The sequence below is a fragment of the Dermacentor silvarum genome, chromosome 3, assembly GCF_013339745.2.
Source record: "Dermacentor silvarum isolate Dsil-2018 chromosome 3, BIME_Dsil_1.4, whole genome shotgun sequence".
Classification (NCBI taxonomy): Eukaryota; Metazoa; Arthropoda; class Arachnida; order Ixodida; family Ixodidae; genus Dermacentor; species Dermacentor silvarum.
Window position 1 is genome coordinate 200,634,656 of NC_051156.1, and position 27,769 is coordinate 200,662,424.

Here is a 27,769-nt window from a genome sequence, read left to right on the forward strand (position 1 = left end):
CAAAGAACAAAATAACAGCGGCCTTAAGCTGTAATGCATACACTAACGTGGGATGGTGCTTGCCTAACAACCGTTGCTACCGTACGCCGGTCCACACGCACGTAAGCCAGCGCACCCCTCGCCCGCGCGCTCTCTCGCCGGAGTGGGAGTTGTCCTGGCGCTTGCGACCACCGCTATCATCTTTGGGAAATACCTGCAGGAACGCCCATTAGCGCCCTTTCGCCGCATCGGACACGCAAACGAACGAGTGCTTAATCGACACGCTCAACTCGCGGCGCATTTCGACGCCGGATTACTCCATGGTGGGATTCGGCAAAGCGCGTTTCCACTGGCTCCACTGAGTGGCGGCGACGGCGTCTTTTGTCCCTTCACTGCAACACGATCCCTGCTGCACGCGGCGTGCGACTAGTTCGAAGGATAAGCGGATAAATCATGGGCAACATACAGACTGTTGGCCCCAACGAGGCCCTCATAGTGTCCGGTGAGTGCGCTTATTCATTATTACTTTCTTTTTTTCTTGCACTGGTTCGGCCCGCGGTGCTGCCCGCTCGTTCTCCGTGCCTCCGATGCTCCGGGGAACCGCATAGCCGCATCCACACACACGAAAACAGCCGCTCCGCCTAGGCCTACTCGTAAAATAAACAGCATATTTCGGTTTCGCTCTTGCTTTTGCTTCATTCTGTCGCTTGTTTTTCCCTCGTCGAGACGTCGCGGTGACGAAAGCGCGGTACGTCAGAGCAGGCGCTGACCGAGCATGACCGACACCGGCGCCAACAAAAAACGGGCGCAGAGCGCGCGCCCGGCAAATCGCACGGGCACTCAGCACGCGCTGATAATCTTGCGCCCCTGTTTTGCCCTACATGTATTTTGTTTCGCACGCGTCGCGCAGCTTTACAGAGAAATAGGGAGATAGAAACCTTGCTCGCCGTAGCACTAAACTGCTGTACAAGCGGATTCTCAATATGTTGTTTGAGTATTGATGATCTGTTTGTACGGCGAAATGTAGGACTTCGTTGTAGGAAAATAACAAAAATGTGCTTTTTCGCTTGCAACGAAACTTGGCGAAACGCTGTTTGATCCCGAGATAGACCGGCCGAAGCTCTAGTTTCGAAGTTTTACAACTTCCCAAAACTACCGACATTAAGCTTTCCCTTTTATTTGCCCACCTGCTGGGTGCACATTCACCTGGATCGACCGTCGTCACGCCCCGCTCACAGCTTGCACGATTAGCAGTTGCGGTTCTCTTTCTTTTTTGCCTGTAACGTGATGCGCAATTACAAAGAAAAAATGTCGGTGAAGGACGCGCGCGCGCGGGCGAAAACACACTAGAGGCTATCAAGGCGGAGCCGGGCTGCCGGGCCTCGGCACGTGGACGTATTTTTGTTGTGCTTTTCCTTTCCGACTCGCGTTAGCACACGGCGAAGCTGGTACGCCGTTTAAAAAAAAAACGCACCCCAGGAAATATTTGTCGCGTTGTATTTATTCGATGAAGTGCAGATGACCAACATTAGACTCGGCAGACTTTGAGCATGAAATGCACTTCATTCGAAGGACCTCACTAGCAGACTGTCCGTTCATCACACGGTTCCAGAAGTACACTATCACAGTTGAAGCTCTGTCTGGAGCTTTAAATAGATGGCATGTCAAAGAGGCTTTGTGGCATGATTTCATTATTTGATCAGTTTCATCTAAGGAGTGGTGTAAATAACTGTTCCGTATAACTTATTCTGCTACAGCATGTGATTTTTCTGCAGCGTCTGTGTGGCTGCACAACTCTTGACTGGGGTTATTTAGGTGCAGTAGCACTGAGATGTATGGATAACTGCGCAAGAACTCTGCCCTTGAAATAAAGGATGTTGTTTAAATCGTGGATGTGTAGTAGTGCACCTATAATTTTGTGCATGCACATGTTTGCAGGAATGAGATTTACCGTAGTTTTTGTCTTTTTAATTAACTGTGTGTAGAGGGCTTCAGTGAAAACTTGGCTGATGTAAGCAAAATAAATGTTCTCGGGCCTACATCTAGAGCAGGCAAAAAATGTAGGGTGACTTAGCTTCTCACACTGTGTACTGCTCCTTTGACTGTTTCATTCCTTGCTGTAGTGCTAATGTGTTATGCAAGACTTTAACCTGCGACAGCCCCAGATGTCGAATGCTCCGACATTGTTCTTGGCGTTCTGCCCGAGTGAAGCCATACAGACAATGGCTGCATTCATTTTGCTGTCATACCTGCCCTCTTCAAAGTCACATGAAAGGAACCAATTAGTGAAAAATGCTAAAATTTCGAACTTTGGAAAAATTCTGAAGTACAGATCCCATGTACTGCTGAAGCGCAGATGGCCCTTTTATGAGAAGCTACCTGCCAACCTCTATAGTTGCTTCTAGCACAATACCATGATCTGTGCTATGTTTAGGTGGAGTAGTATCTAACTGGCTTACTATTAAAATGATTCAGTACAGAAGAAAAAAAAATGAGCATGTCGACATATGCTTAAAACGAAAAACGGGAATGTGTTTACTGTCGAGTAAGAATTTCTCGGCGAGCACAAGTATGCAGATGAGTAGACATAAGGGAACAAGTTCTGGATCTTGCTCCTGCCTTCCTTTTTTTTTCATGTTCTTAATGGTGAAGTTGAAGATGCAGGTTCAATTTGAAACACAGCCTCAAGGTTGCACCACATGGTCTTTTTGCAACTTAGTATGTTGCTCCATTATAGCTTAGACTTAGTTGCTTCCCGCTGGGATTTTCTTATACTGAAGCAAGAAGTGCATTCCACTGGTCTTGAAAGGCGGGTTTCGCTGGTCTTGTCATTGATTTGCTCTTCTTTGAACAATATATGTTGAACTAGGGCATGTGCTTGTTCTACAGCTATGTTGGTTTGTGTTAGGTGGATGCTGTGGGAATGCTGGCAAAAAGATGGTCGTTGGTGGCTGGGCTTGGGCATGGTGGCTGGTCACTGACGTACAAAGGTGAGTACTGTAAACTACAAAAATCTGTCGTTGTCATAGGTTGGCACGATAAACCGGTACTGACTCGACAATATTTTTGCAGGCTTTGTGCTCACTCACACTCGTTCGCACTAGCTACAGCTACGTTCCTACAGACGCCTTTTGATAATCACCAACACTCGCTTGCATTCATAGTCACTTCCATTCACACTTACTGACAGCCGCTCATACTCTTGTTCACTCAAAATCTGTCCGTGATTTTCGTTCGTACTTGCATTAATCAGGACGATGCGTTATGCTTTATTCTATGCTAGTCTTATCATCCACCGCTCATGGCCGGCTGATCCGGTTGATAATGTCAGCGGACCGTCGCTCTGACCACTGACCAAGCGCGAAAAGGCATTGGCATCGGAAAGGAATCGCTAAAAAATACTGGCCCAGAACTCACTTCTGTTCACACTTGCATGAACTCGCTCATTGACACTCAGTCCCTTTCATACTCTTGTCCACTCACACACTTTCTCACTAACTAATGCTCTTTCTCCCGCCTGTGAAACCAGTGTATAGCGAGCATGAGTCAGTGTATTCATGAGTGAGTATGCCGATCTATGGCACTTGTGGATCAATATGTGAACTTCTGGGGAAAATTGGCATTTTGGTAACCTTGCCTTTTATTAAAAATTGTTGCTGTTTTTACAAAATAACACAGTATACATTATCCATCATGTCATCAACACTAAAATGGAGAGTTGTGAATAATGTGGGTGTGTTGGCATTTTGCGCCCCATTTGTCAGAGGGAGACAGAAGAGAAATGCCAAGTTAAGCTACATTAGTGGACGTCCTAAATTGCTGGAAAATCTGTCTTATTGCGAGTCAAGACTTGATAAGCCAGCAGATACTCAGAAGTGAACACAGGTGTCGCACTCCCCGATGGAGGTTCTGCACTAGTTTCCCGTAACATCACCGATTCTGACAACACCTTGTATTGTGTCATGTTTATCAACAAGGTAGGATTAGTGCATTGCATTCTAAGAGAATGGAAGACAACTTGGAAAGTTTGAATAGCCTTTGCTGTGCTAAAGTGGTTTAAATACAAGAAAACATTTTAAATCTGCCAAGTCACTTTGACACAGTGGCGCTGCCATTCAGGCACGGAATTTAAGGAAGGCAAGTTTGGTCTTCATTTTATGTACTACTAACCAATATTTTGCTTCATGGGAAAGAAAAAAATATCACTTTGGCGTAAGTTTATTGATTGGAAAATGGAGAGAGGTTGGCCGGAAAATCGAGTATCTGTCCTGCTACTCTACATAAGGGAAGGGGAAGAAAGAGGGTCGCAATGGGGGATGATGATGAGAGAAATGAGGTAACAGAACACAACGCATAAGTGATACAATCACAAGCATGAGTCCGGGCCTGTGTCGCCTGAGAAACGTGACAAAGCATGCATTGCCTCTATCATCTGCCAACTCTCTGGCCATGCACCTAACAGGAGGTCATCTGACAGTGGTCTATTGTGTAAATGCCTCATGCCTAGTGCCAGTCTTTTGCATGCATATACAGGGCACACCATGAGCACATGGTCTATAGTCTCAACAACACCACACGCTGAACAGTCCGAGGAGTCTGCCAGTCCAATGATGCGCAAGTACTTACGCGTGAAAGCGATGCCTAATCGTAGTCTGTGTATCAGGCAGATATGAGGGCCTGGAATTCCACGCAGAACAGAAACATGCATAGCGAGATTCTGCCTTTTAAGGTGGACGTGGCGAGCATCTGGCTGGGCCCAATAGCTTCTCATCGCACTCCTCATTAATTCCTACAGGAGGCACGTGATGTCCGGTCCAGAGAACGGCACAACAGCTCGCAGGCCATTGCTGAGGCCGTGCTTTACTTTGCCACTATATATGGGCTTATTGTTTCTTTTAGCATCCTTTTAACACGTTCACTGCAGCAGCACATTTTGAAGTCCCAATTCCTGTGCGCTGGTGACCCACCGGTGGGTCATTGCATATTCCTCTGGTGCGCAGTGACCCACTGGTGAACCACCAGGGAGTTGTGTTCCTTTGAAACTTCCTCAAGGTGCACAGAGATGGCGCCACAACGCCTCAACGCGGGGCCAGAGCTCGTGCATCGATTATGCCCATGTGTCGCTGAACCTCGGCAAAACCCTCCACGATATCCACATATCATGATGAGGAAGGCCGGTACAGTTTGGGGAGCGACCACAACCACATCAGGCTGCAGTTTAAGGCATCCCCTTGGTGCCGACAGTCGAAGAAACGTGAACTCGCAGTCCGGTTTCTTCCCGAAGCGGCATATGAAGAAGTGCCCAACGAATTTGAACTAAGTCCCAGCCGCAAAGAAGCGGAGACCTATGAGCAGTACATTGACCAGCTCCGTCGGATCATGCGGAAACACGAGAAGATTGTCAACGCGCATCAAGGGGTTAGAAGGAAAAGCTGGTGGGACGGGGAGGTCCAGGCAGCACTGAAGGCTCGCCGAGCTGCCAACCGGTACCACCGCCATGCGGTCAGTCCTCACAGCGAGGATGTCCAGGGGACATGGCAGGAATATCTGCACCGAAAATGGGAGATGCAGACTATCACGCAGCGGAAGATAGCAGCGGCCAACCACAAGACGCTCCAAGCAATCAAATCTGCAGGCAGAGGAGCAGCAGCCAAATTCTGGACGTATGTGCCTCGCCTTGATGGCAAAGCTGCGCAGCCTGAAGTTCGCACAGAGTCAACGGGGGCCAAAGAGAATGATCTCCACCGAGCCTTAACTGACCATCTCCGGCAGCTATATGCACCGCCACCACAGGGTGCACCCGCTGGGCCCCTCCCTGCCCCAGATCGCTCAGGCTTGACGGGTACCGACCATCAAACGTGGACAGTGTCGCGGAGTGCCATTGATAGGGCAATCACGAGAATAAGTGCGCGCACTGCTCGAGGCCTGGGCGGTATCCCGGCAGGGCTTGTGAAATGTCTCGGTGCTGAATCACGGTCACAGCTGGCTGATTTTTTCAACAGAATTTTGGCCGGTGGACCAATACCTATCGACTGGCACGTGGCAAGGTGATCCTGCTCCCCTAAAGAGGTGGCGACCCCGGCCTTCTATGTGATTACCGGCCACTTACAATCGCTAGCGTAGTGTATCGTGTGTTCGCCCAAGTGATAAAGGCTTGGATGACCGCGGGGGCCGAAGCAGGCGGACACCTCACTGAGTTACAGAATGGTTTTCGGCGCAACCAACGGCTCGAGGACAACTTGTTTGTCCTGAGCCAATGCATAGAGGTTGCACGAAAGGAGGAACATGGGCTGATTAGCTGCTTTCTTGATGTGACGAAGGCATACGACAGTGTCCCGCACGAGCTATTGCTGAGGCATTTTGAGGTGCTTGGGATGACGCCCACATGGACTGGGCTTATCAGATACCTGTATGCAGACAGCACAGTTATAGCTACCCTGAACGTGCATACTCGAGCGAGGTAGTGGTGGGCAAGGGGTTAAAACAGGATTACCCACTCTCGCCCCTACTCTATATGCTGTATACTGCGTGTGTAGAGCGCACGCTATTGGCCTCCAGGGTGGGCTTTGTGGTAGAGAGAACTGATGATGGGCTCAGGGAGCAGCAAGTGTTGCCGGGTCTGGTATTTGCAGGTGACATAGTGCTGCTGGCGGGGAGCACTGGCGATTTGCAGACCCTCATCACGAACTGTGTCAATGCCATGGCACCACTGGGGCTACAGTTCAATACAAAGAAATTGGCAGTGATCGTCTTCTCTGGCCCAGAGACACCAAGCTCGCTGACACTACCATGCGGGGAGGGCTATTGCCCCAGGCGGCCGAGTACAGATACCTCGGTGTGAATTTCAGCGCGCAACGCGATTATACGGCAAACCAGGAAAAGCACCTGAGAGGAGCATCCCAGCGGGCCAGCCAAATACTCCGGAGGAAGTGCCTGTGGGGATTCAATCGCTTCACTATGGTGCGAGAGCTGTGGAAAACCATCCACATGCCTGCACTGACATTTGCTAATGCAGTTGTATGCCCCACAGCGCAAACCCGAGAATGGCTGGAACGCAGCTGTAGGGAGACTGGCTGTAGGGAGACTGGCTGTAGGGAGACAGCTGTAGGGAGACTGGCTCTGGGCTGCCATGGCAACGTGGCAAACGAGGCAATACAAGGTGACCTCGGTTGGTCCCGTTTTGAAGCGCGCGAGGCACGCAGCAAGCTGGCGTACGAGGGCAGGTTGCGCCTGATGCAGCCACATCGCTGGGCACAGCGTATGTTCGATTATACACCGCAATGGCATCCGCACCAGGTGGACAAAAAGGCTCCAGCAGCTCTCCAAAAAATACGGCTTCTTCGCGAGCCCTGTGCAGGAGACCGAACGAAAGTGGGCCAAAGCAGTCGAGACCCTGGTGCGACAGACTGAGGCGGACACTTGGCGGCGAGACATGGAGGGGAAGTCCACACTGAAACTCTATAGGGAACACAAGCAATAGATCCGTGTAGAACCCCTCTACGACAACAGTGTAGCCAGCAGCCTCCTCTTCGAGGCACAGGCCGGAGCTCTCAGAACTCTGGTTTACCGCTGGCGCTTTGATGGCAACGTGGGAAGCGTCATGTGCAGAGTGTGCAATGTGGACCAAGAGACAATTGAACATTTGGTCCTGCATTGCGCGAGCCTCACACCAACGCCCATAGATGGCACAACGCTACCGCTAGCGCTTGGCTTCTCCCCCCGCGTTCCATCTGGCGGTGGCGGCGGTGACCTTGTCAACCAAGTGGCCACAACCAAGAGTCGGCTTCAGGAGTGGTGGGCCATAGTGCGCGCACATTAACGGCCAAACTTGGCGTGTGCTTGATATTGATAGTGTGTGTGAATGCATTTGTGACTCTGCGTATGTGTGCATGTAGCTTATATTTGTTACCTACTAAGGCCATGGCATCCCTACTTTTTCACGGCGATGCCCACCCATTACAAAGGTTGAGGCCAATAAATCCAATCCAATCCAATTAAAAGCAGCCAGAATTTTTTCTCTCTGTTGATTCCTAGCAAAGACATCGCTTGTGCACTGCAAGGAAGCCCTGCACAGTCGCACTGTGGGAATAAGTGCCATGACCCACGTCACAGTGAACATGTTAAGCAGACTCTTTCCTGAAAGGTGCTGTCTAGTACTTCCCTAAATGCACTTGATTCCAGAGGGATGAGAACCAGAGCCACAGCGATGGATCTTTGCCTTTTGTTATTGCGTTTGAGGAGACCATTGCTTGGCATCTTCTTTTTCAGGTTGTCGCTACAAGTGATGACACTGACACCCCGTTGTGAACATGTGGAGACATCGCAAGGTGTGCCCCTCACTGTGACTGGAGTGGCACAGTGCAAGGTGATGACGGAGAAAGAGTTCCTCTCAACAGCTGCCGAGCAGTTTCTGGGCAAGGACGTTGACCACATCAAGTCAGTTATCCTGCAGACGCTTGAAGGTCATCTGCGTGCAATCTTGGGTGTGTGTTTTCCTGTTGTTGCTGTTATAACAGAGAATGAAAGGAGATGGAGAAACAGCAATACCTAGTGTTACATTGGGCTGTGAAAACGTGATGATTCAATTCAGATTATCAACATCTGCTGTTGGATTCAGATTTTCTTGCGTATACCCTTTGTTAGTGGGTCAGTCGGTACTCTATTTACGTTGCCAATTAATCCATCTTACTTATAATAGTAATAATAATAATAATAATAATAATAATGGTTACACATAGAATATTCAGGCAGTAACGTGTTTAGAAACGAGGTAGAACCTTCTGCATTAATATAATTAGAAAAGTAACATGGCAAACAAAAACTCAAACTACAATCAAGGTTTTTGCAGCTGCAAAAACAACTTAGCAAATTTCAGTGGCTGGCACGAAAAGCACCATCATTGGCCGATTGGTATTGTTGTCATGATTGGCCAGTCATAAGTGGTGAATAAGAAAGGAATACAATCAATCAAAAGAAATTGCTATATTATGCCACAACCACATATTTCCACAACCTTGTTCCAGTCACGAAGAAGTGTGACCATCGTTTTTTGGTTTTACAGTAGATGCAGGCACCAGGAGTGTTCCCTTGGCAGCTAGCTCCTTATTACAGTGATAAGAACCTGTATTCAGACATATTTAGTTGTGCCCAGTATTTTGGGGGGGCAAGTACACTAGCACAGCTTCCACTTACTGTTCTGCTTTCCTTCACATTTTGTGAGATAACGGTTGCAAAGACAAAATGTGCTAAACTTTTGCTTTGAATAACTGCTGGGCTTATCTTTTAAAATGATCTGCTCCACCAGGGCACCTTGAGCTAGCCAGGACATTTCTACTGCTTATTTAAAATGAAGTTTAAAAGGGAAGCTTGTTCACAGAGGCGATGTATTGGACAAAACAAGTCTCCACACATGAGTGACACAGGCTTGTGACAGTCTCACGGGACACAGCGTCTCCATCAACCCTCATATTCTGAATGAAATTTGGCCCGGAGGCTTACAATAATTGTATAAACGTGCCCTTTAAACTTTATTCAGGTGTGACCATTGCTTCAAAACTAATTTTTATGCCATCATGTCCCTTCTTAACATTGAAATGCTCCTTGGCTATTTACATCAACAAACATTCATATTAAGCGCTCTATTATTTTTATCCCTGCTGTCTGGTTTGCTCTTTTATTTATTGTTTTTTCTTGCTGTGGTATTTACCTTTCGAGGTTAATAAAACAGCTTGAGAAGGTGACGATTGTACAGCGAGCAATCGCCAATCGTCAGAAAAATTATAGGCTTAATGTAAACTGGGGTAGCTGATATTATAGTTGGCATTAACAGGAAGAAATGAAGTTGGGTGGGACATCTGACACGTATAGCTGATAATTGGTGGTCTATCAGAGTTACAGAATGGGTGCCACGAGAAGAGAAGCACAGTTGAGGACGACAGAGAACTAGGTATTGTGATGAAATTAGGAAATTTTTAAGCATAAGATGGGGTCAAGTGGTAAAAGCCAGGGGTAAATGGAGATCGTTATGAGAGGCCGTTGTCCTGCAGTGAACGTAAACAGGCTGCTGCTGCTGCTGACAGTGATATATTACATCGCTCCCACCTTACTCATAGAAAGACCTTGTATAAAGGCTTCAGTTGAGCAAACATCCACTTGCGTGAATATATTCACGGTTCCTTTAAGTTGGTTCAAGTGTTAGCTCAAGTTCTCTGTATTTTTGCACGCTCGTGTTCAGTCAGTGTTGGTCACACCTGTCTCTGTGGCGTGCAGGCACACTCACAGTGGAAGAGGTGTACCGGGACAGGGACCAGTTCGCCTCGCTTGTTCGGGAGGTTGCTGCACCAGACATTGGCCGCATGGGCATCGAGATTCTCAGCTTCACCATCAAGGATGTCTTCGACCGGGTCGAGTACCTCACCTCGCTGGGACGTGCCCGCACTGCGGCCGTCAAGCGAGACGCCGACATCGGCGTGGCCCAGGCTGAGCGGGACGCTGGCATTAGGGTGCGTCGTTGCATTGTCTTGCATCCCTTGGCTTTGTGCTAACGCGTTCATCTGGGGCTTGTGTAAACTAGTGCTATGAAAAATCTGTTCTCGGAAAACAATCTTTCAGTATGTCTCCAAACTGTGATCATTTGAAATGTCTTACGGCCGGCCGCTTGTTCCTATGTGTACAAGAAAACGTGCAAGGCAAGAGCTTCCCCGCAGTACTCACTCACCCGTGTCACGTGAAAACGCCAGCACGCACCCAGTTCTCTATTCCGTTACTAGCAAATCTCCTCACTGGCCATTGCACGCCACATTCAATGTTATCACCGCTAACCCTATCACGATAAACATCTTCACTTATCTGTTTGACAGCACGTGTTTCTGTGCGGCAAAGCGCCGTTGGAAGCATACTGCACGCTTTTAATAGGTGATAACCCTAACGCTCCCCCATTCCCTGCTGCAGGAGATGCGAAATGAGCATGTTTCCTTCTGGTGACATCATATTTCAGCTCGATTTCATTTTGGTTTTCTCGTCGCCGCCTTAAAACAATACGTGGTAGGAAAATGACATAGCATGTCTCGGGCCACTCGGACGACCCCACCTGCTTGACACGCATTTGCATCTTGTGCCTCAGTGATTCTTGCCCAACGGGCACGTTAAAACTTCTTGCCAGAATGCCCCACTCTAAGAAGCTGCTGACCGAGGCCGAATTCAAGGAATGCGAATGTAAGCCAGCCGAAGCCGCAAAAATGACAATGTACTTCTTGAGTCACTCGGAACCCACCCGTCGTCTCGTGCTGCAACTATTCATGCAACGCTCCGCATTACATGGATGTCAACTACCGTTGAGTCTGCCAAATTTTTTAGTGACTAGGCGTATCTTATGTTTTTCTGGTTAGTATGTTTTTTTTTTGTTTTTTTCACGCTTTTTCCCACAACGAAGAAAGAGTTTCTACTGTAAATGTCTTAAGCTGGTTTGGTAGGCTAACCACTTATTGAACTTGACTGGTTACTCCATTCTTTTCTTTCTTGTTATTTTCTATTGCAGGAGGCGGAATGTGAGAAGTCTGCCATGGATGTGAAGTATGGGGCCAACACCAAAATTGAGGACTCCAACCGGATGTACTCACTGCAGAAGGCCAATTTTGACGGTGAAGTCAATGCACGGGTAAGAGGGAGCTAGCTGCCTGTTTCATTCTACACGTCTCTGTTGTACAGTCAGTTAATAATTTTTGAAATGTTCTGTTTGTTTTATTTGTGTATCTCTTGTGCCTTGGCTTGTTTGTCTAACATCATTGGATTTATTGTCCACATCGTAGATTCCTGTGTGACTTTATTGAAGAAAGCCAGCTGTACATGTTTATATGAGAGGCCCCACTCAAGTTATTCTGCAGCCCAACCATTGAATTAAAATATATATATCCTCTATATTAAATGGGAGAAAATCACTTCTGAAGCCTGCGCCTAACAGCGTTGTACATATTCATGACATCTCTCCTGGTCTTTGTTTATTTTCAAAGATGTTGTACTTTAGTTTTGGGTTGGAGAAGCATGCTAGGTGGGATGATTGGGAGCTTTCATGGTTAAAATATGCTCAGTACAGAATAGAGTAGTCGGCACTCGTTCATACAGCCTACGTTCATAAATTGTTGAGTAGATGTGGCATTTTTCTCTCTATACAAGGCCTCATTAAACTTCATGAAGAAGCTGGGCTATTTTTCAGATTTTTCTTTATTCTGATAGAAGGCCGGAGAAGGCCATGTTTAAGATCTCTTCAATTTTTTCATCCCGAACTGCCCAAGAACACGGCTTTAACCAATGAGTGTTGCTGTATGCAGTATCTCGGGCAGTTCTGAGCTTTCCAGAACGACAAATCAAAGAGACCCCTAGTCACTTTTTAAAATATTGCTACATTTTGCTCCACTGCTGTGTTTAACCATGGCACTTTATTCCACAGCGTGTTTTAAATGGTTGTGTGTGCCTTTTTTTTTTTTTTTGTCTTGTTTTTGCAGAAAGCAGAGGCGCAGTTAGCATATGAGCTCCAGGCAGCCAAGATGAAGCAGAAGATTCGTAACGAGGAAATCGAGATCGACGTTGTGGAGCGGCGCAAGCAAATCACTATTGAGGAGAAAGAGATATTGCGTCGAGAAAAGGAGCTCACTGCCACTATCCGGTTGCCTGCCGAGGCTGAAGCCTATCGTATGGAAATGATAGCCCAAGGAAAGAGGTGTAGTACCTGCTGTTACTGTGCTCTCATCATGGGGCCTTTCGCGGTCAACTTGGGTGACCTTGAAAGTCCCATGGCAATCTTGTAGCCTTTGCAGATGAGGACGTTCGCCTTGTTGCGCTTTAAGGTGCACGGATTTAAACAAAATTGGTAGCATAACTTCTGGGAACTTTGGTCATGTGCATCAAACGGCGTGACAGAGTTACGTAGTTTTTCTGTGAATTGGTAACCTTGGAAGATCAGCACGCTTACCTGCAGTACTTTTCCTTGAAAGTAGGATTTATAACCATGACGACCCTATGCTTGCTGTTTGTTATGTCGGCACAAAAGCAGCAGCAATGGTGCCGACATCTTGCGAAGCTGTCTTTAAAAAGCACTTTTAAGGACTCTTATCCTAACTCATCATAACAGCTGGCATATAAAATTTCTTAATGATGTGGCTCTTACAGAACAGTCTTTCTCTACTTTTTTTTTCCCCCGGTAAGAATTGCGTGGCAGGAAAACTTTAAATAAAATTATTTATAATTGAGCGCATTGCTTAGTATCACTTTTGTTTTGGTGCATTCCTACTTCAACATTGCCACCGATGCCACCAGAATCAGTGCTCTGTGTTGCCCAGTCCAGTTTCAGGTTTGATGTGTTTTTTGCTTCTTAAAAGTTGTGGGCTCTCAAGCGCTCTATGAACGAAGGGCGCAGTACACAGCTGTGCAAGCAAACAAAAGGGCATTTATTGCACCTTCTGTACAATAAGCCAGGTAGCCTTAAAGATACCGGACGAATATGTTGGCCCTATGTCGGACACCCCCTAAATCATTCGCGGGTGCAGTCATGCAAACAGACGCATTCGAACGATCTGGAAGGCCTTTGCGGGTCAGCCCCGCAAAACGGATGACTGTGCAGTTGGTCTGTGCACACCAATGTCCTGCAGCGAAAGCGGAGTAAACAAGTTCCTCTAGCGACTGAATATCCACACCGTCAGGTGCCACTAGCATCGGAACACTAGTGCAATCTCTCTCGCTATACTCCACAACTACACTGACCCCTGGCGCAGCAGGTACCACGTGGGGAAGCTGGATTCCAGAAGACATGATAGCCACGAGGGGCAAACATTAGGGAACGGAGGAGTGGAGCATTCCTGCAAAGTATTTGTGCATTTTTGTATGGTTTGGACTCTCTTATGCCTGACAGGAGGCACAAGAAACCTAGAAACACTTCTCCAACGTGACAAAATTGCCAGTGTTGCCCTGTTAATCATGTTTTGACATATAATGCTTTTTTATTGGCACTTCTAAAGCGGCCATCGAATTAGCTGTTAGAAATTCTTTAAAGGGTAATTTTAGAATAATGCTTTGTGATGCAGATTCACGGTGGTGTGCTTCAGTTCAAAAATTAGCACTGAGAGTAGTGTTGCTGACCGAGTACGCGAAACAAAAAATAGTCTTTGGAGATCTGTGTGTCAAATGCGCATTATGCAGACATCTTCATCGTGGCAGGGTACCTTCATTTCTGCTTTCATTGTGTGGCATGTCTACATTCAAAGCTGTAGCAGTTTCACGTGTTGTCATCGCTGACATCACGGTGTTCCTTGCAAAAACTAGCAGCATGCTGTATCACTGATGTCAGTCGCATACACTCGCAACATTGCCAATGGCAAATTGGGGGACGGAGGGCTTGTTTGATTGCTCTGCACGAACATTTCAAAGTGTTGTGTTGAGTGACATTTGGGGTGGCCAGGCAAATCTCCAGACTGTCCTTGTCTCTTCAAATTGTCCTACCTTGCTTATGGCCTCTCCAGAAGTTTTATCTGAGATCTCCCCTAAATTTTTTTTTTTTCGACAGAGCTGGCTTCTGGTCTCTATTATATTCATTTGTAGCTGTCATTTGCTGCCAGCAGATGTAGTGCTACCACAGCATTCAACTGCTCGCTTGTGCATGTCACGCACTTCCCTCATCAGAACCATCACTCGACCACGATTCATTGGTGTTCGGTACATTCCTGTTCAGCCATAGTTGTGGTTCAGTGGCTATAGTTTTCTGCTGTTTAGCCCGAGGTTGCAGGTTTGATTCTCGGGAACCGCAGCCACACACTAATTTGGGTGGAATGCGATAACGGTCGCGTACTACACTTTGTGTGTATCTAAAGAACCCATTGGTCCAATGCATTCCTGTTTAAATGTTTTAAATGCTCTTGCATTTCCTGACTGCAGAACACAGACAGTCGATGTGGCTCGTGCCGACGCAGAGCGGATCAAGATGATTGGTGCCGCGGAAGGGTACGCCATTGAAGCCGTGGGAAAGGCTGACGCCGAGCGGATGCGTATGAAGGCTGCTGCATACAAGCAGTTTGGAGATGCTGCCATCCTGAGTCTTGTGCTGGACACCTTACCAAAGGTGAGTTGCCGTCCAGATGTCTGCACTGGAGGTGCCCAGCTGTAATGGTCATTACCGCAGTACATTGCTGTATTTTCGCATGTATTACGCACGTTGGAAATTGAAATAGTTGCAACTACAATGTAGGTAATAAGGAAATTTTTCTTTGCTGCGCGACTTCGCTACAGTGCGCAACGCACTGCTGTGATGCCGAAGCATACTTGACACATTGTAATAAACAGATCAGCAGAGAATGTGCTGGTGAAAATAGTTACTGGGATTTTGCTCAGTGCAAAGGATGGTTCAAGGTTGGTTTTAGAGATGAGCTTTATCAGTGTTTATCTGGGTACAATTTACATTAGATTTTTTTTCTTTTCTTTCAAGGGGGCGTGGAAGGGTCCTTGTTTGAACCCATTATTTTTTTCACTGTGATCTTATTGGCACCATATCTGTAATTTAATTTTCCATGCCTTTTGAATTTTTGATGCATTATCAGAATCCTTTTTCTGGTTTGAAATTTAAGAATATCATTTGTTAGTGCTTGATCTTTTGACATGTTTATCAAATGATTGAGAGGTAATAAAAGAAAAAGTCACCTAGCATGGTTATGTGCGAGGCAACAGAAATGGAGGAAGCTGTTCCTCCAAACGAAACTTCAATTGCCCTATAGTAGAACCTGATAGGTAATGAAGCAGTAGTTGTACCAGCTGTTGTTGGGAAACCTTTGTTTTTAGACTTGCCTGTATTGCTGTTGTTGAGCTGCCTGTCATCGGCCATGTTTGTTTACACATGCAGCTTGCAGCAGAAGTGGCAGCACCACTGGCGAAGACTGAGGAGATTGTGATGACCAGTGGAGAAGACCGCACCACTGCCGAGGTGACCAAGCTGGTCAGCCAGATACCTCCCACCGTCCAAGCCCTTACGGGCATAGACCTCACCAAGGTGAGCAGCTTGGTGGTACTGCTGCTTGGCTGTAGCAATGCTCTTGCAGAACGAGACACTAAATTAGGGGCACCAACGAGGAAGGCTGAGTCAGGTAGACGTAAAGATAATTATTTCAAGGTCCATTTGCTTTTTGGTAGAAAAAGGTTGACTTGTTAGTGGGCAATATGGTTTGCCTTTTAGACTTCATAATGCTTACATGTTGGTGAAACATCTAACATTTTGTGGTATTTTTGCATATTCATTTGGTTTTACTTCATAGGGAAAGTGCACCAACGCTTTCAGGCTGAGCCTTTTTTTAAACAATTTAAAATAAAGCCTGTAATATTACGCTTTGCTTTACCTTCAAATGCACTGTCTTTCTTTTCTTTCTGATTAAGTGACCAGCACTGAGCAGGCATTGACAAAGGCTAAACTGTTGGAAAGTTGATGCATTAACTTTAAGGTGGCAGTGCCACCTGCATTTTTCTTGTTTTTGCTTGCCAAGGCTTTGGTTATGGCAAGGTAAGATAGGTTTGTTTACAGTTTGGGAAGTATGCTCTGCAAATGAAGCTTAGCTGAATACCAGATGTTGTGTAAACAATGATGAGAGATACAGCATGAGTCTTCCAGCTTAACTGCTGGCCCATTCAGTTTCGGACTTTGCACCGGTGTGGCATTTTGTAGTGGATTCTGTTTAATGTGGCAAAAGCTAACACTGCAGATGATGCATAGGTCTCGCTTATCGAAAAAGTCAAGTTCTGCGTACAAACATTATAATAAACAGAATGCACCACGAAGTGCCACCTCGGTGTGAAATTCGCGCATGGACAAGCTAGTGGTTGAGCTGACATATTTTGTTTCGTTGGTGTCCCTTTAAGCATTAACAGGCATCAGTTCCTACTGATCAAGACAGAAGATGCACTATGTCTTATAAAGATATCAATTATGAATTATCTGCAGGTGAGTAGTATGTTGTCCAGGACTAAGCTAGTGTTGTAGATATTGTCACATTTAATAGACAGGCGACTTCTAAAAGAGGCTGTTAAAGTAAGTCCGAGTCGTCGAAGGGGCAGCGCAGCACCGACAAAGGACCAAGGCGCTAGCTCGTGAACTAGACCGTCCTCGTCTTCATCTGGGAGCAAATGGCACAAGCGCGTGGCAATATTACTCTCAAGTTGTATGCCAGTGAACTTGTCAAGGAGAGACTATCACTTGGTAGACCTTGCATGTTCTTCTGGGGCGCATGAGTATTAAAAAAATTACAATTGTTACTACAACTGACTGCTTGGCAAACACAAGAGATCGAAGAGAATTTGAAACACGGGATTACGTTCGATTATTCTGTTGTTCTTGAGTGCAGCAGCCTCTGTATTAGGTGCAGTTTTATTGCATAATTATCTCTTCGCTATTTTCATGTTTTATTGCCTACTGCATCAACTGGACAGTAGTAGGACCGTTGTGGTACAGTCGATCTGTAAAACACGGACATAAACACTTTGTTGTCATGGAACAGCCATAACATCCATTTTAAAATTCCATGCAAAACTATGCATGGAATTTTAAAATGGATGTTGCTGTACTATGCATGTATTGAACTCCCATTCACCATCACATTCAACATATCGTATTTACTCGCCCAATGTGGGGGGTGCGAGAATTATGCATCAAAAATTAGAATTTTTTTCTTTCCTCGAGTAATTGTCACACCCTAGAAAATTTGCGCAACAACTGTCGTCTGCTTGTTTCAGCAGGTGATAATGATAGTGCATGGCAGCCGTGCACACAGTGTGCGTACACAACCCAATCCAAATCGCAAGTGGTGAGGTTTCTGCGATTTCGTGAAATTTCTGATTTGCATGTGGAAAGCTCACAGCATAGTTTGTCTTCATGATGCTTCGCCATACGGCGATATGGCAGCTACATGGCTCGTTTCAAGCTGAAGGCCATGCCAGTGTTGACAGTGGTGACACAGCTAGTGATGAGGAAGTGATAAGTAACGTCAGTGTTGACACTGACTCTAAATAGGTCAGCTCAGAATCACATTATTTATTCGTTTAGTGACTCTAGGTTCAGATACTGTTTGCAAATAAAGCGCATTTGCTATTCCTGCTAGTGTAGACTCTATGCTCTTATTACTAAGGTAAATGTTGCTGAGTGGTAATATTTCGTATGAGCTTACAATGGCTGGCACGGGAACTGCAATATACAGCCTCCTCATTTTCCATTTTTCTTCTTAGCACCTAGAACCTTCCCTCAGAAAACTTTCCCTGCGTAATTATCGCACCCCCCAACTTCAGATCAATTTTCTATGAAAAAAAGTGCGAGCATTATGCGAGTAAAGACAGTATCGAACATTGCGCCACGCCTTGCCCCTGAAAGTGCGCTTCTCCCAATGGGGCCGTGATCACCTTTTGCACCGTCGGAAATATTCAGTGCGGTAACTTAACACCATGCGCATTTCTCCCCTTTGTAGTTATAGGTGGCAAAAGCGTGTGCGCTGACGTATACGTCGGAGGACTTAAAAATAAATAATTGCGCAGAGCAGCGCATTCCAGTTGGTTCTTGTAGGATAGCTCGGCGAGTGCGGAGCACTGCAAATGCGCTATGCAAAAGGACAAACGGTTCTAGCGTTTAACCGAAACAAAGTGGCGGAGTCCACATTGCCTTGTTCAATGCCGGAACGCTTCATGCCTAATTGTGCCCTTAAAGCCTTTTATATTGCGTTTATTGCCGCGCGTAACACTGCGTTGGCACAGCGTTACGCGGCTTGCTGCGTGCGTCGCGTCGATAGCCACTACGGTTTCGTCCGCAGCTGTTGCCGCAAACATTAGTTTTGTTTTGACAGTGCGCGCGTCGGCCGCATGCCTTCAAGCATGCCTTCAAAACTGTGTAGTCGCCATCGCGTCGATAGCGACCGCGGTATTTTTTTCGTCCGCACTTGTTGCAGCAAACGGTAGTTTCATTTTGACTTGGTGCGTGAGTCAGCCGCCTGCCTTCATAACCGCATGGTCACCGTCCATGATCGGGTCAATCACGGCCGCGGTTTCGTCCACAGCGGTTGCAGCAAACAGTACTTTCACTTTGACTCGGTGCAAAGCTGTCAACGATGAAGAGCACCGGCTACATCGCGATGGACGGACGATTTGTTTGCGACCAGCTCACTGGTGAAAAAATAATCGGGATGTGCACGCGGTAGTGAAAATTCTGTCACTTCATGGCACTTGGCTGTAAAATCCTTGGCACTTCATGTAGCTTAGCATGGTCCCCTGGGACCAACATGCTTGAGAACCCCTGTGCCAGTGGGTAAGTTCTGTCACTTCATGGCACTTGGCTGTAAAATCCTTGGCACTTCATGGAGCTTAGCATGGTCGCCTGGGACCAACATGCTTGAGAACCCCTGTGCCAGTGGGTAAAATGAATCCAACTGTAACACCCACTTCGACAGATTTTTAGATTGCAGTTTGGATTTAACAAAGCCACCGCACGCCAAATCTGCGCTTCGGTAGCCGTCGCAATGACATGGCAACAGCATGCAAGACTCATTGCTGTGCAATGTACGGGTCCGTGTTGAATGCATTTCATTCCTTCTCACCGGGTTACGCATGAGTGGGAGCGGGGCACGTTCAGGCATAATTTGCAGTACAAGTGTGCTGGGCACAGCATGGTGCACATTGATATATAGGCCGATTTGCTTTTGGGATTAGTGTTGGGATCAGTAGTAGTATATTAAATACCATTCCACAGCTCGAATAATTTGGAGCATTTATCTGGCAAAATATAAATTGTTGTGCATTTGACACGGCCTTGGAGAAACAATTTGGCAAATTCCTGCTTTTCATAACCTCGGGGAACTGTCCGAGACATGCGGAGTTTTCAGATGAGCTCCAGATAGGAACATTTTATATATATAATTTGTTTATGTGAAACTATTTCGTGATGCCCTTTGAGTTCTATACGTCTGGGATCCACTGTATTAGCATACGAATCTCACTGCATCAAGACATATTGCAGGTCATACGCAGAAACTATTGCAACAGTCATACCATCTCAGTTGTGAAAGTGTTGCCAAAAAGTGAATCTTGAACTTGCCTTCGTTGGTCGTCGCCTGTTTTTGACCCTTGGCCTTCCATCCTTCCGCAGATGATGTCTAAGATCCCTGGAGTGGCGAAATAACCTCTCGGGGGCGCAAAAAGAGGCAAGGAAGGAACATAGGGTGCCGGAACACACGGAAGCTTGGGGGTTCCTGCTGTAGCATCATCTGTCACAGTGTGTTTGTGCGTGAGCGTGTGTGTATGTGCATGTGTGCACACGTGTGCTTGCAGTGTCGCTTCATTAGCTTTGCCCCCTCTTTGAGGGTGACCCAGCTAGTCAGGCTCCCCCCCACGGTCAGCTTACTATAAATCAGAGGGAGCCAAGGCGGGGGGAAGGCTAGGTGCGCATAATATACACTTCTATTTTGGACAGTGAAAAGGGAGAGTGTGAAGAAAGAAAAATGACATGGTGCGCCCCCTGCAGGCAAGTTGTCTGAAACTGCAGCGAACCAGAGAAAAAAAAACCGTCTAGTGCCTCCGAACTTTTTGATTGGAAGAAATCTTTGCCCAATCTTGTGCGTGGCTGCAGCACACGCACATAATGTGTCCGAGCAGATGCAGAATGTCATCAGAGACAGTGTTTCCTTTTGTTCTCTATTTCGAAGCTTTAAGTTTTTTATTTTTCACCTTTGTCACTTTCTTTCGAAAATGGCATTCACGACTCTGTGTTTTAGGATGTTCTCAACTTTCCATCTTTGTTTTACTAACTCTACTGTGCGGTTGTACATGCTTATTGGAGAACAGCCACGAGCTGTCTATGCAAGTCTGCGCGATGTTCTTTTCGATAGGCCACACATTCAAGAAAGGGTCACGTTTACGTTTTAACACCCCGTGTGACACTGTTGATTCCAAGCATGCAGTCTTCATGTAACATAAGCCGCAGTTTTGTCATTGAGAAGTGTTGCATCTGCCTGCTTTCGGTCGTGCCAGTAATTCGCATTGGTACGTGCTCATGTGCAAAAGAAAGTGGCAAATTGAAACACGCTGTGTGATGTACTGCAGCGACGCACACCCTTGTAGCGCTAGACGTTTCTTTCATAGCTGTGTCGTCTACGAACTGTATGCAATCATTAGAACAAAGATGTTCCTTTCAAGATAATGACGCGAGGTTGTTGCAGCGGCTTTCACGCTAATGGTAGTCGAGACTGACAATGAGCGTTTTCATCGAAAGCATAGTCATTATTCTGATACAGGCAGTTGAGTTAACACACCAGCAAATGTCAACTAGCAAAGATCACATTACCTGGATCGATTAGCGACAAGCTGTATTTTTAAGGCAAGTGTTGACAATTCGTCTATGTAAAATGATTTCCCACTCCAATGCTTTTACTTAAATACAGGAAATGGCGTGCGAGTAATATGTGAGTAATTTTACTTGTACTTTTTCGTTCATTGCAAGGATACCTGAGTAACTGAAATGCAATACTCTCGAGAGCAGCACAATGTCAAGAGTCATTTGTTAGTGCTAACGAGAGCATTGTCACAGCTTTTATTGGGGATAGCAACTCTTTTTAAGCCATAAAGACAATTGTCACAACAGAGTCGAAGCTTTTAATGCTAGCTTTGCATTATTCTTTTGAAACCAATATATTTGTAGATACAATCTGTATTCTTATTTGTATCTCGACATGTGTGTTCTCATTTTAGAAATCTCTCATCACTCTATTGCTTGTGGATAGCAGTTCAGTGATCCGCTTTTGTAACTTTGTGTTCTACATTTTAAGTTGCTGAAATTGTGGGAGTCTTTTTCTGACATTTAAGGCACTGTATAGATAGCTAGCTAGCTGTGCTGTTTTTCGCACATTCTTCACGTGTTTTACAGTACGCAATGTTTTTGTTACGTTTTGTACAACGACTTTAGAAGCATCTTTCTTGTGTTCAGCTGTGTACAGTATTGTTCTTTATAAATGCTGTCACACTTCTGTGTTTTTGCCTTCGTACCTTGATCTTGTTCCTGGTGACATCGTTTAGGAGAAAATTCCTATTTACACAACCTATTTTTGTTGCTTTTCTTTTTTTACCTCGGCAGTTCAAAGTGTTTGTACTTTTACTCGTTTGTTTTTGCATTAATTCTGAGCATTTTATTCATTTGCCAGGGACAGCAGGAAATGTAATAAAAGTATACTATAAATACAAAATATTTGCGATGAACATTTTTTGAAACCTTGAGGCATGGTGAACGTGGATGAAAAGCATTGGCGCCACGGAATTGACTTGGTACTATGGTGGACAGTGTCTTTTGTGTCTGTACTTAGAATACTCTTGGTATCATTTGGAAGTTATCGAAGAAACACTAAGGAAATATGTTACAACTAGTTAGATATGTAGATCGCACTTGTAAAACTAAAGTTTGGTCAGTATGACTGAGTGGTGGTTTGGCAAACTTGAAAGAATGCATTAATGAATGATGGGGCACTGCTGCTTCAAAATTTAAAACAAAAATCGTTCTGCAGTAGCTTTTCATAATTTCAGATTTTGTCAGTTTTTATTGCTGCTAGTCGCTTATCAGTAAAAATAGGCATTACACTGTATTCAAAAGTAAGTAAAAGAGCAATCTAACAACTTGTGCATATTCATCCTCTACTTGAAGGAGCCGCACAAGTGAAAATATACTCCTGCATAATTTGCGTTGCAGAGACATCATAGATGCCATGGTATAGCTTAAAAAATTTAAATGGGAGTTGGCCTTTACAGCTCCTCACAAAGATTAACATATTACACTGCCAAAGAAGTTAAATAGTTAGTTTTAAAGAAATCTATTAGTATAAAGCTGACATTTTTCCTTAGTGCCTCTTAAAATGTGAAAATGAATGCTTCTATGGCCACTTCAGAGCGTCTGTGCTATTGCAGTACTTTTAATGGTTCAATTTCTCTGTCAAGCGGATGTGGTTCAATTTCTATTGTAATATGAGCTTTCACAAAATTTGGGAAAAACACTAACTGTGGTGAACTGACTTCACACCTAAACCACCAGATCCTGGGCTGCTGTATAGAAAAGCAAACTAGTTCTGTCGGGCTGGCTCAATTGATCTGTGAATTGTGCAGCAAGACAATAGTATTACAAGTACTGTTCTGTATGAAGATTTGCCCAAAATATTGGAGCTCAAAGCGATCAGGTTCAAGCGTACTTGATTCGCAGCCTGGAAAGACATGGCAAGTAATGAACATTACAGCCGAGGTCAACCATTCAGGTCGGAGACATTCAAGAAACTGTCCCGCTCCTTCACTGCCAGTCATTAGTTTGATCCAGTCATTAGCTGGAGTTCCCGTCATGAATGAGTCTTGTGCCAAGTAAGAGGAAGAAATTTCTGCTAGTCTATTCATGTTCGTGGGTTTTGTTATCAAGCGGTGCTCTGGTAACTGCAATTAAATGTCTTCATCACTAGCGTTGCCACTGCCACATAGATGTGGAGGACTTGTGCACTGTTTTACAGTCAGTCTGCAAATTTGGCGAGTGTTATCACTATTCTCGCTGATCAGATCAAATTGTCCAAAGTTGTACAGCCAATGCTACTAATTTGGAACATGGAATACATGTATTTTGCAAACATTGTTTAAAAAATGCGATTCATAGTAGTATTGTAGCCGAGAGCTCTTTACTGTAACAGTGGAGAAGGCATCTTCTGCGGTGGTGGCTTGTATTGGGCCGAGAGATTTCTTTGTGGGGTGGTCTCTAAGCAGGCAGTCATCATTGTCGATATTCCTTTGTCATATGAAGCTTAGCCGCTGTGTTGGCAAAGAAAGCATTTGAAGAGCCATGGGAAAAGTTTGCACATTTAAACTTCGTAATTGCAAAGGGATGTCAGAGTATTTGACTTGTTAGGCAGGCTGAAATGTTTCTTCTACTGTTCGGGGACTGCTTTTGACAAATGTAGATTGCAATGCTTAAGCATGCTTTTTCATTATATACTTGTATGCAAAGTATAGTACAGATTCTTGCTCTTGAGTTGTCTTTGATCCTCGCTGAAATTTAGTAGGGGGAAAGAAAAGCTACCCCAAGTGACCTTGTAACAATGGTAAATGTCGTCCTTGAAATTTGACGTAATTGCACAGAATAAGTTTTTTTTAATTACCAGCTCCAGAATAGCACTGTGTGTTATATTTGTTATTATTATTAAAATCATGTAAACATATATCAAAACCACAGAGAAAAAGAAGCAGGCTAGCAATTGTCTTGTGAAAGGGACGCCATGCACGCCCACTTAAAGAGGAGAGAGAAAAAGGGAAGGGAGAAGAGGAAGAATATAAATTGCTTCAAAGTGTAAGGTATTTTTTCTCGCCATTTCGCACTTAAAAAATTCAGCAAACTTGGTAGTCGTGCAACTAAGCTTTGCGAGAAAATCAACGTATCGATGACAGTAGGTGTGAGGGTGAAACTGAAGAGGCATGCTGATATCGGTATAGAGGTGTTCAAATACAGTAAGTGGGTATTTTGGGGCTTTAATTCCAGTTGACCAATCCACCATAGCAATGTGCAGCATTCAGCATTGCAGTGTCACGGCCAACGGATAAAAAGAAAAGGTGCGGCCAGCCACGTGCATCGATAACGTTGTGATCCACCGCCGCGCCACCAGTTGGGGACTGTTTGGGATCGGCATAGAAAATGCTTCAAGAACACGCTCGGAATGCCAGCGCGTGTGGAAGCCGACGCGCCCCACCCGCGTCAGCTAGCACCGTTTGGCCCAGCCAAGCGGCCGAGAATGCAACTACGGCTCTCCCGTTCACTCCCATTGCAGCCCGCCTGACGCGGCAGGCCGCACCTTTTTTTTTTTTTTTTATCCAGTGGCTGTGGCAGTGCAAATGCAGATTTCCAAGGGACACATCTGGCCCTTTCATGTATCGCATGAAGCCTGCATGCACATATGGCTGCATTATGCACCGTTAGTTTGCATTAAAATACTAATACCGTTTCTTGGTCAAGTTTTCAGTCACCAAAAAGCTTCCTGCATTATATTCATGAAACTATGGCACAATTGTAACAATCATCTAGCAAGGGTCATGCTTTGCCCAATTGCCCAGTTGTTGCTGGATTAGTCTGCCAATGTGCTAATCGCCGCTTTATTTGAATCTTTAGCATGGCAATCTGTGAGAAAGCACTTGTGATAAATTAGTGCGCTATCGTGTGAAGAAAGTGCTCAGGTTTGTTTATTTCTCCTACAGTCGTGGTGCCTTTGTGCCATAGGCAAAAAAAAAAGAAAAAGAATGCGCCTTCTCAGTTTTGCTAGATCAGGCATTGCTGCCCACTGCGATGGAGTTTGTGAAGGACTTGTGTGCTTCTGCGATTTGTGGACGCCTGGAAATGCCTTGCATTAGTGTGACATTGGAGGTTTTCGAACTGGTAGTTGAGTACTATAGAGGCAATGGCTTGATTCACTTTTATGCATGAAATCGTAAACCTCAAGCGTTCATGTACTGTACATTATGTCGGTGGGTGATAGTGCCTGGTATTATTAGCTCTTCTAGCTAAGCTATGGGCTTTTTCGTGCTCATATTTCGCACACAATTTTAATTGCAAGGTTGGCTTTGTATAACGTAGTACTCGGATTTGTTTGCTCGGATGCATTACTTGCCTGTCTCAGGGTTAGATTAGAAGTACATGTCTGTTTGATGGGATGGAGGTACCATGTGGCTCAGGAGGGCAAAACACTAGCCACAGAGGCAACTCGATACACACAGCTAATGCGGCGGCCGTATTTTGATGCCGTGCTTGCATTGTAGTGCACGTTAAAAAACCCCAGTTGGTCAAAATAAATCCGGAGCCCTCCACTACTCCACTCATTCAGTCGCACTGCATCCAAGCACGACGATACCGAACAAAACTAGTCACGAGTTCAGCCTGAAGAGCCATTAATACGGGCTGCCTTATCGACGCGGCGCTTCATGTTGAGACATTTTCCCAAAGCGGCACACATATTGCATAGAATTTGGTTTGAAGTGTTAGAGAGAGACAGAAGGGGTGCACTGACTGACCATCGTGTGTGAAATAATTTCGTGTAAGTAAACACAGGCATGGGGTCGGGTACTTTTTGAATGTTTGTACCATAACGAAGTGGGCTTATTATGTGTGTTAACACCTAAATGAGCAAGACACTGCACTCATAATTCTCTCGAGCAGCCTCAGCCGTAGAGCACCTTGTTATATGGTGTAGCATGATGAGCATGCTCTCATCAACGCACAATAATTATGTAATGTTTCAAAGGCAGAGTTCAAAGGCAGAGTTTGTAAAGAGCCGTTCAAGGTTGTCCAGGAGTTTTTCCTTAGAAGGTTACACGAATAGAAGCACTGCAAGGAAATTTTTGGATGTTGTAAAATTATCCTGCATTTATGAGCTTGTGATTATGATGCCGCTAGCGGTGTGCTGTCAGGTTTCTAACGAAAGACAGTGTCATACAGCTGACTTGCTAAGTGGATTGTGCTTGACAAGGCTACCATGGACATGAGTGTGTGTGCATGGTTTCGGGCGTCGAAGGGCAGGAGGCAATAAGCAAACCACAGGCATGTTCACATTACCACAACATGTCGAGCTGTGACAGCTACCTGGTTTCTTTTACACCGCAGGAACCTGAATGTTGCCAAAACGGTGGCAGCAGTGCCAAAACATAGATGGGGCAACCTTGGAAAAAATTGACTTAATTCTATAGCTGTAGCAGATTTTGCTTTCAATCTAAAAAGTCCTGGTCAACCTTGAACAACTTTTATGAGTCGACATCTGTCGAGAGATTTACTGCCACCCCTGACATTTTTTAGTGGAGTTCTTTGTAAAACAAATCGTACTGAAAAATCCAAGGTATGCTGCTCTAAATCTGAACCTGTCTTCAAGAAGCTTGGTTTTATTATTTTTATTTTTTTGTCAAGCGGCAACGTGTGGTTGTTCAGTCTAGCTGGTGGATATTTTTGATTCAATGTACTTTCAGTGAAATGCACAGCTCTTCCCAATTTTGTGTATTGATAACAGTGCTACGAGTTATCTGTGCTGGTTATGTGAAAGATTTGGTGTACTTGAGTACAAAATCTGATAAAGCCATACTGAATGCAGCCATCAAACCAAAAATATGTTCCTTGACTGTTGCAATGTTTATATTAGTATGTCAACCAGATATTGGTAAGCTATTCTTGTGACTATGCCACACTTTACTGCCAGATAGTTCTAATCATCAAAAACATGCTTTTGCCCGGAAATGTATTATATTAAGGGACAGCAAGCAATGGTTTAGATACGGAAGATCTGATTGCTCTTTTTTTAGTGTCTGTACCACTTTTTTGAAATGAGTTCAGTGGGCAAGAGCTAGTTGCTTGACTCAAAAATTGAAGTGCTGTAACTTTTGTAGCTGCCTAGATTTTCTTTCAACATTTTACTCCTCTGATTTGCTAGATGTAATGACAAAACCAACGACATTTCCACAGTATCTGCACACACCTTCTGCACATGCCTCCTTTAAAGGCTCCTGCACAGTGCTGTTCAACGTGCTCGCATCAAAGTGAAGCTTTGAGATTTAGGACGCGGGAAAATGTGTACATGAGCTCTGCTGCATCGCAACTATCGCCAGTGTGAACGGACAATAAACTACATTTTTGCAGCTTTCTCTACCATTTCCCCTCATTTGTATGTTTACTTTCTTGAAGTGCAAGTAATCCAAAGAAATGTGTGCATCCTGTAAGTACTTAGGCTACGTTCACACTTGGTCTCGA

The 27,769-nt window shown here is 45.2% G+C and overlaps 1 protein-coding gene across 1 annotated transcript; it reads left to right on the top strand.

Moving 5' to 3' along the window:
* Positions 1 to 9: 9 nt before the first annotated feature.
* Positions 10 to 27,663, top strand: LOC119446480 (flotillin-2). The gene is made up of 9 exons (XM_037710918.2): positions 10 to 481; positions 2,888 to 2,969; positions 8,248 to 8,462; positions 10,249 to 10,481; positions 11,516 to 11,635; positions 12,480 to 12,694; positions 14,902 to 15,085; positions 15,860 to 16,006; positions 20,129 to 27,663. The coding sequence occupies exons 1-9, from the start codon at positions 433 to 435 to the stop codon at positions 20,159 to 20,161; spliced, it is 1,278 nt and encodes a 425-aa protein (XP_037566846.1). The 5' UTR covers positions 10 to 432; the 3' UTR covers positions 20,162 to 27,663.
* The last annotated feature ends 106 nt before the right edge of the window (positions 27,664 to 27,769 follow it).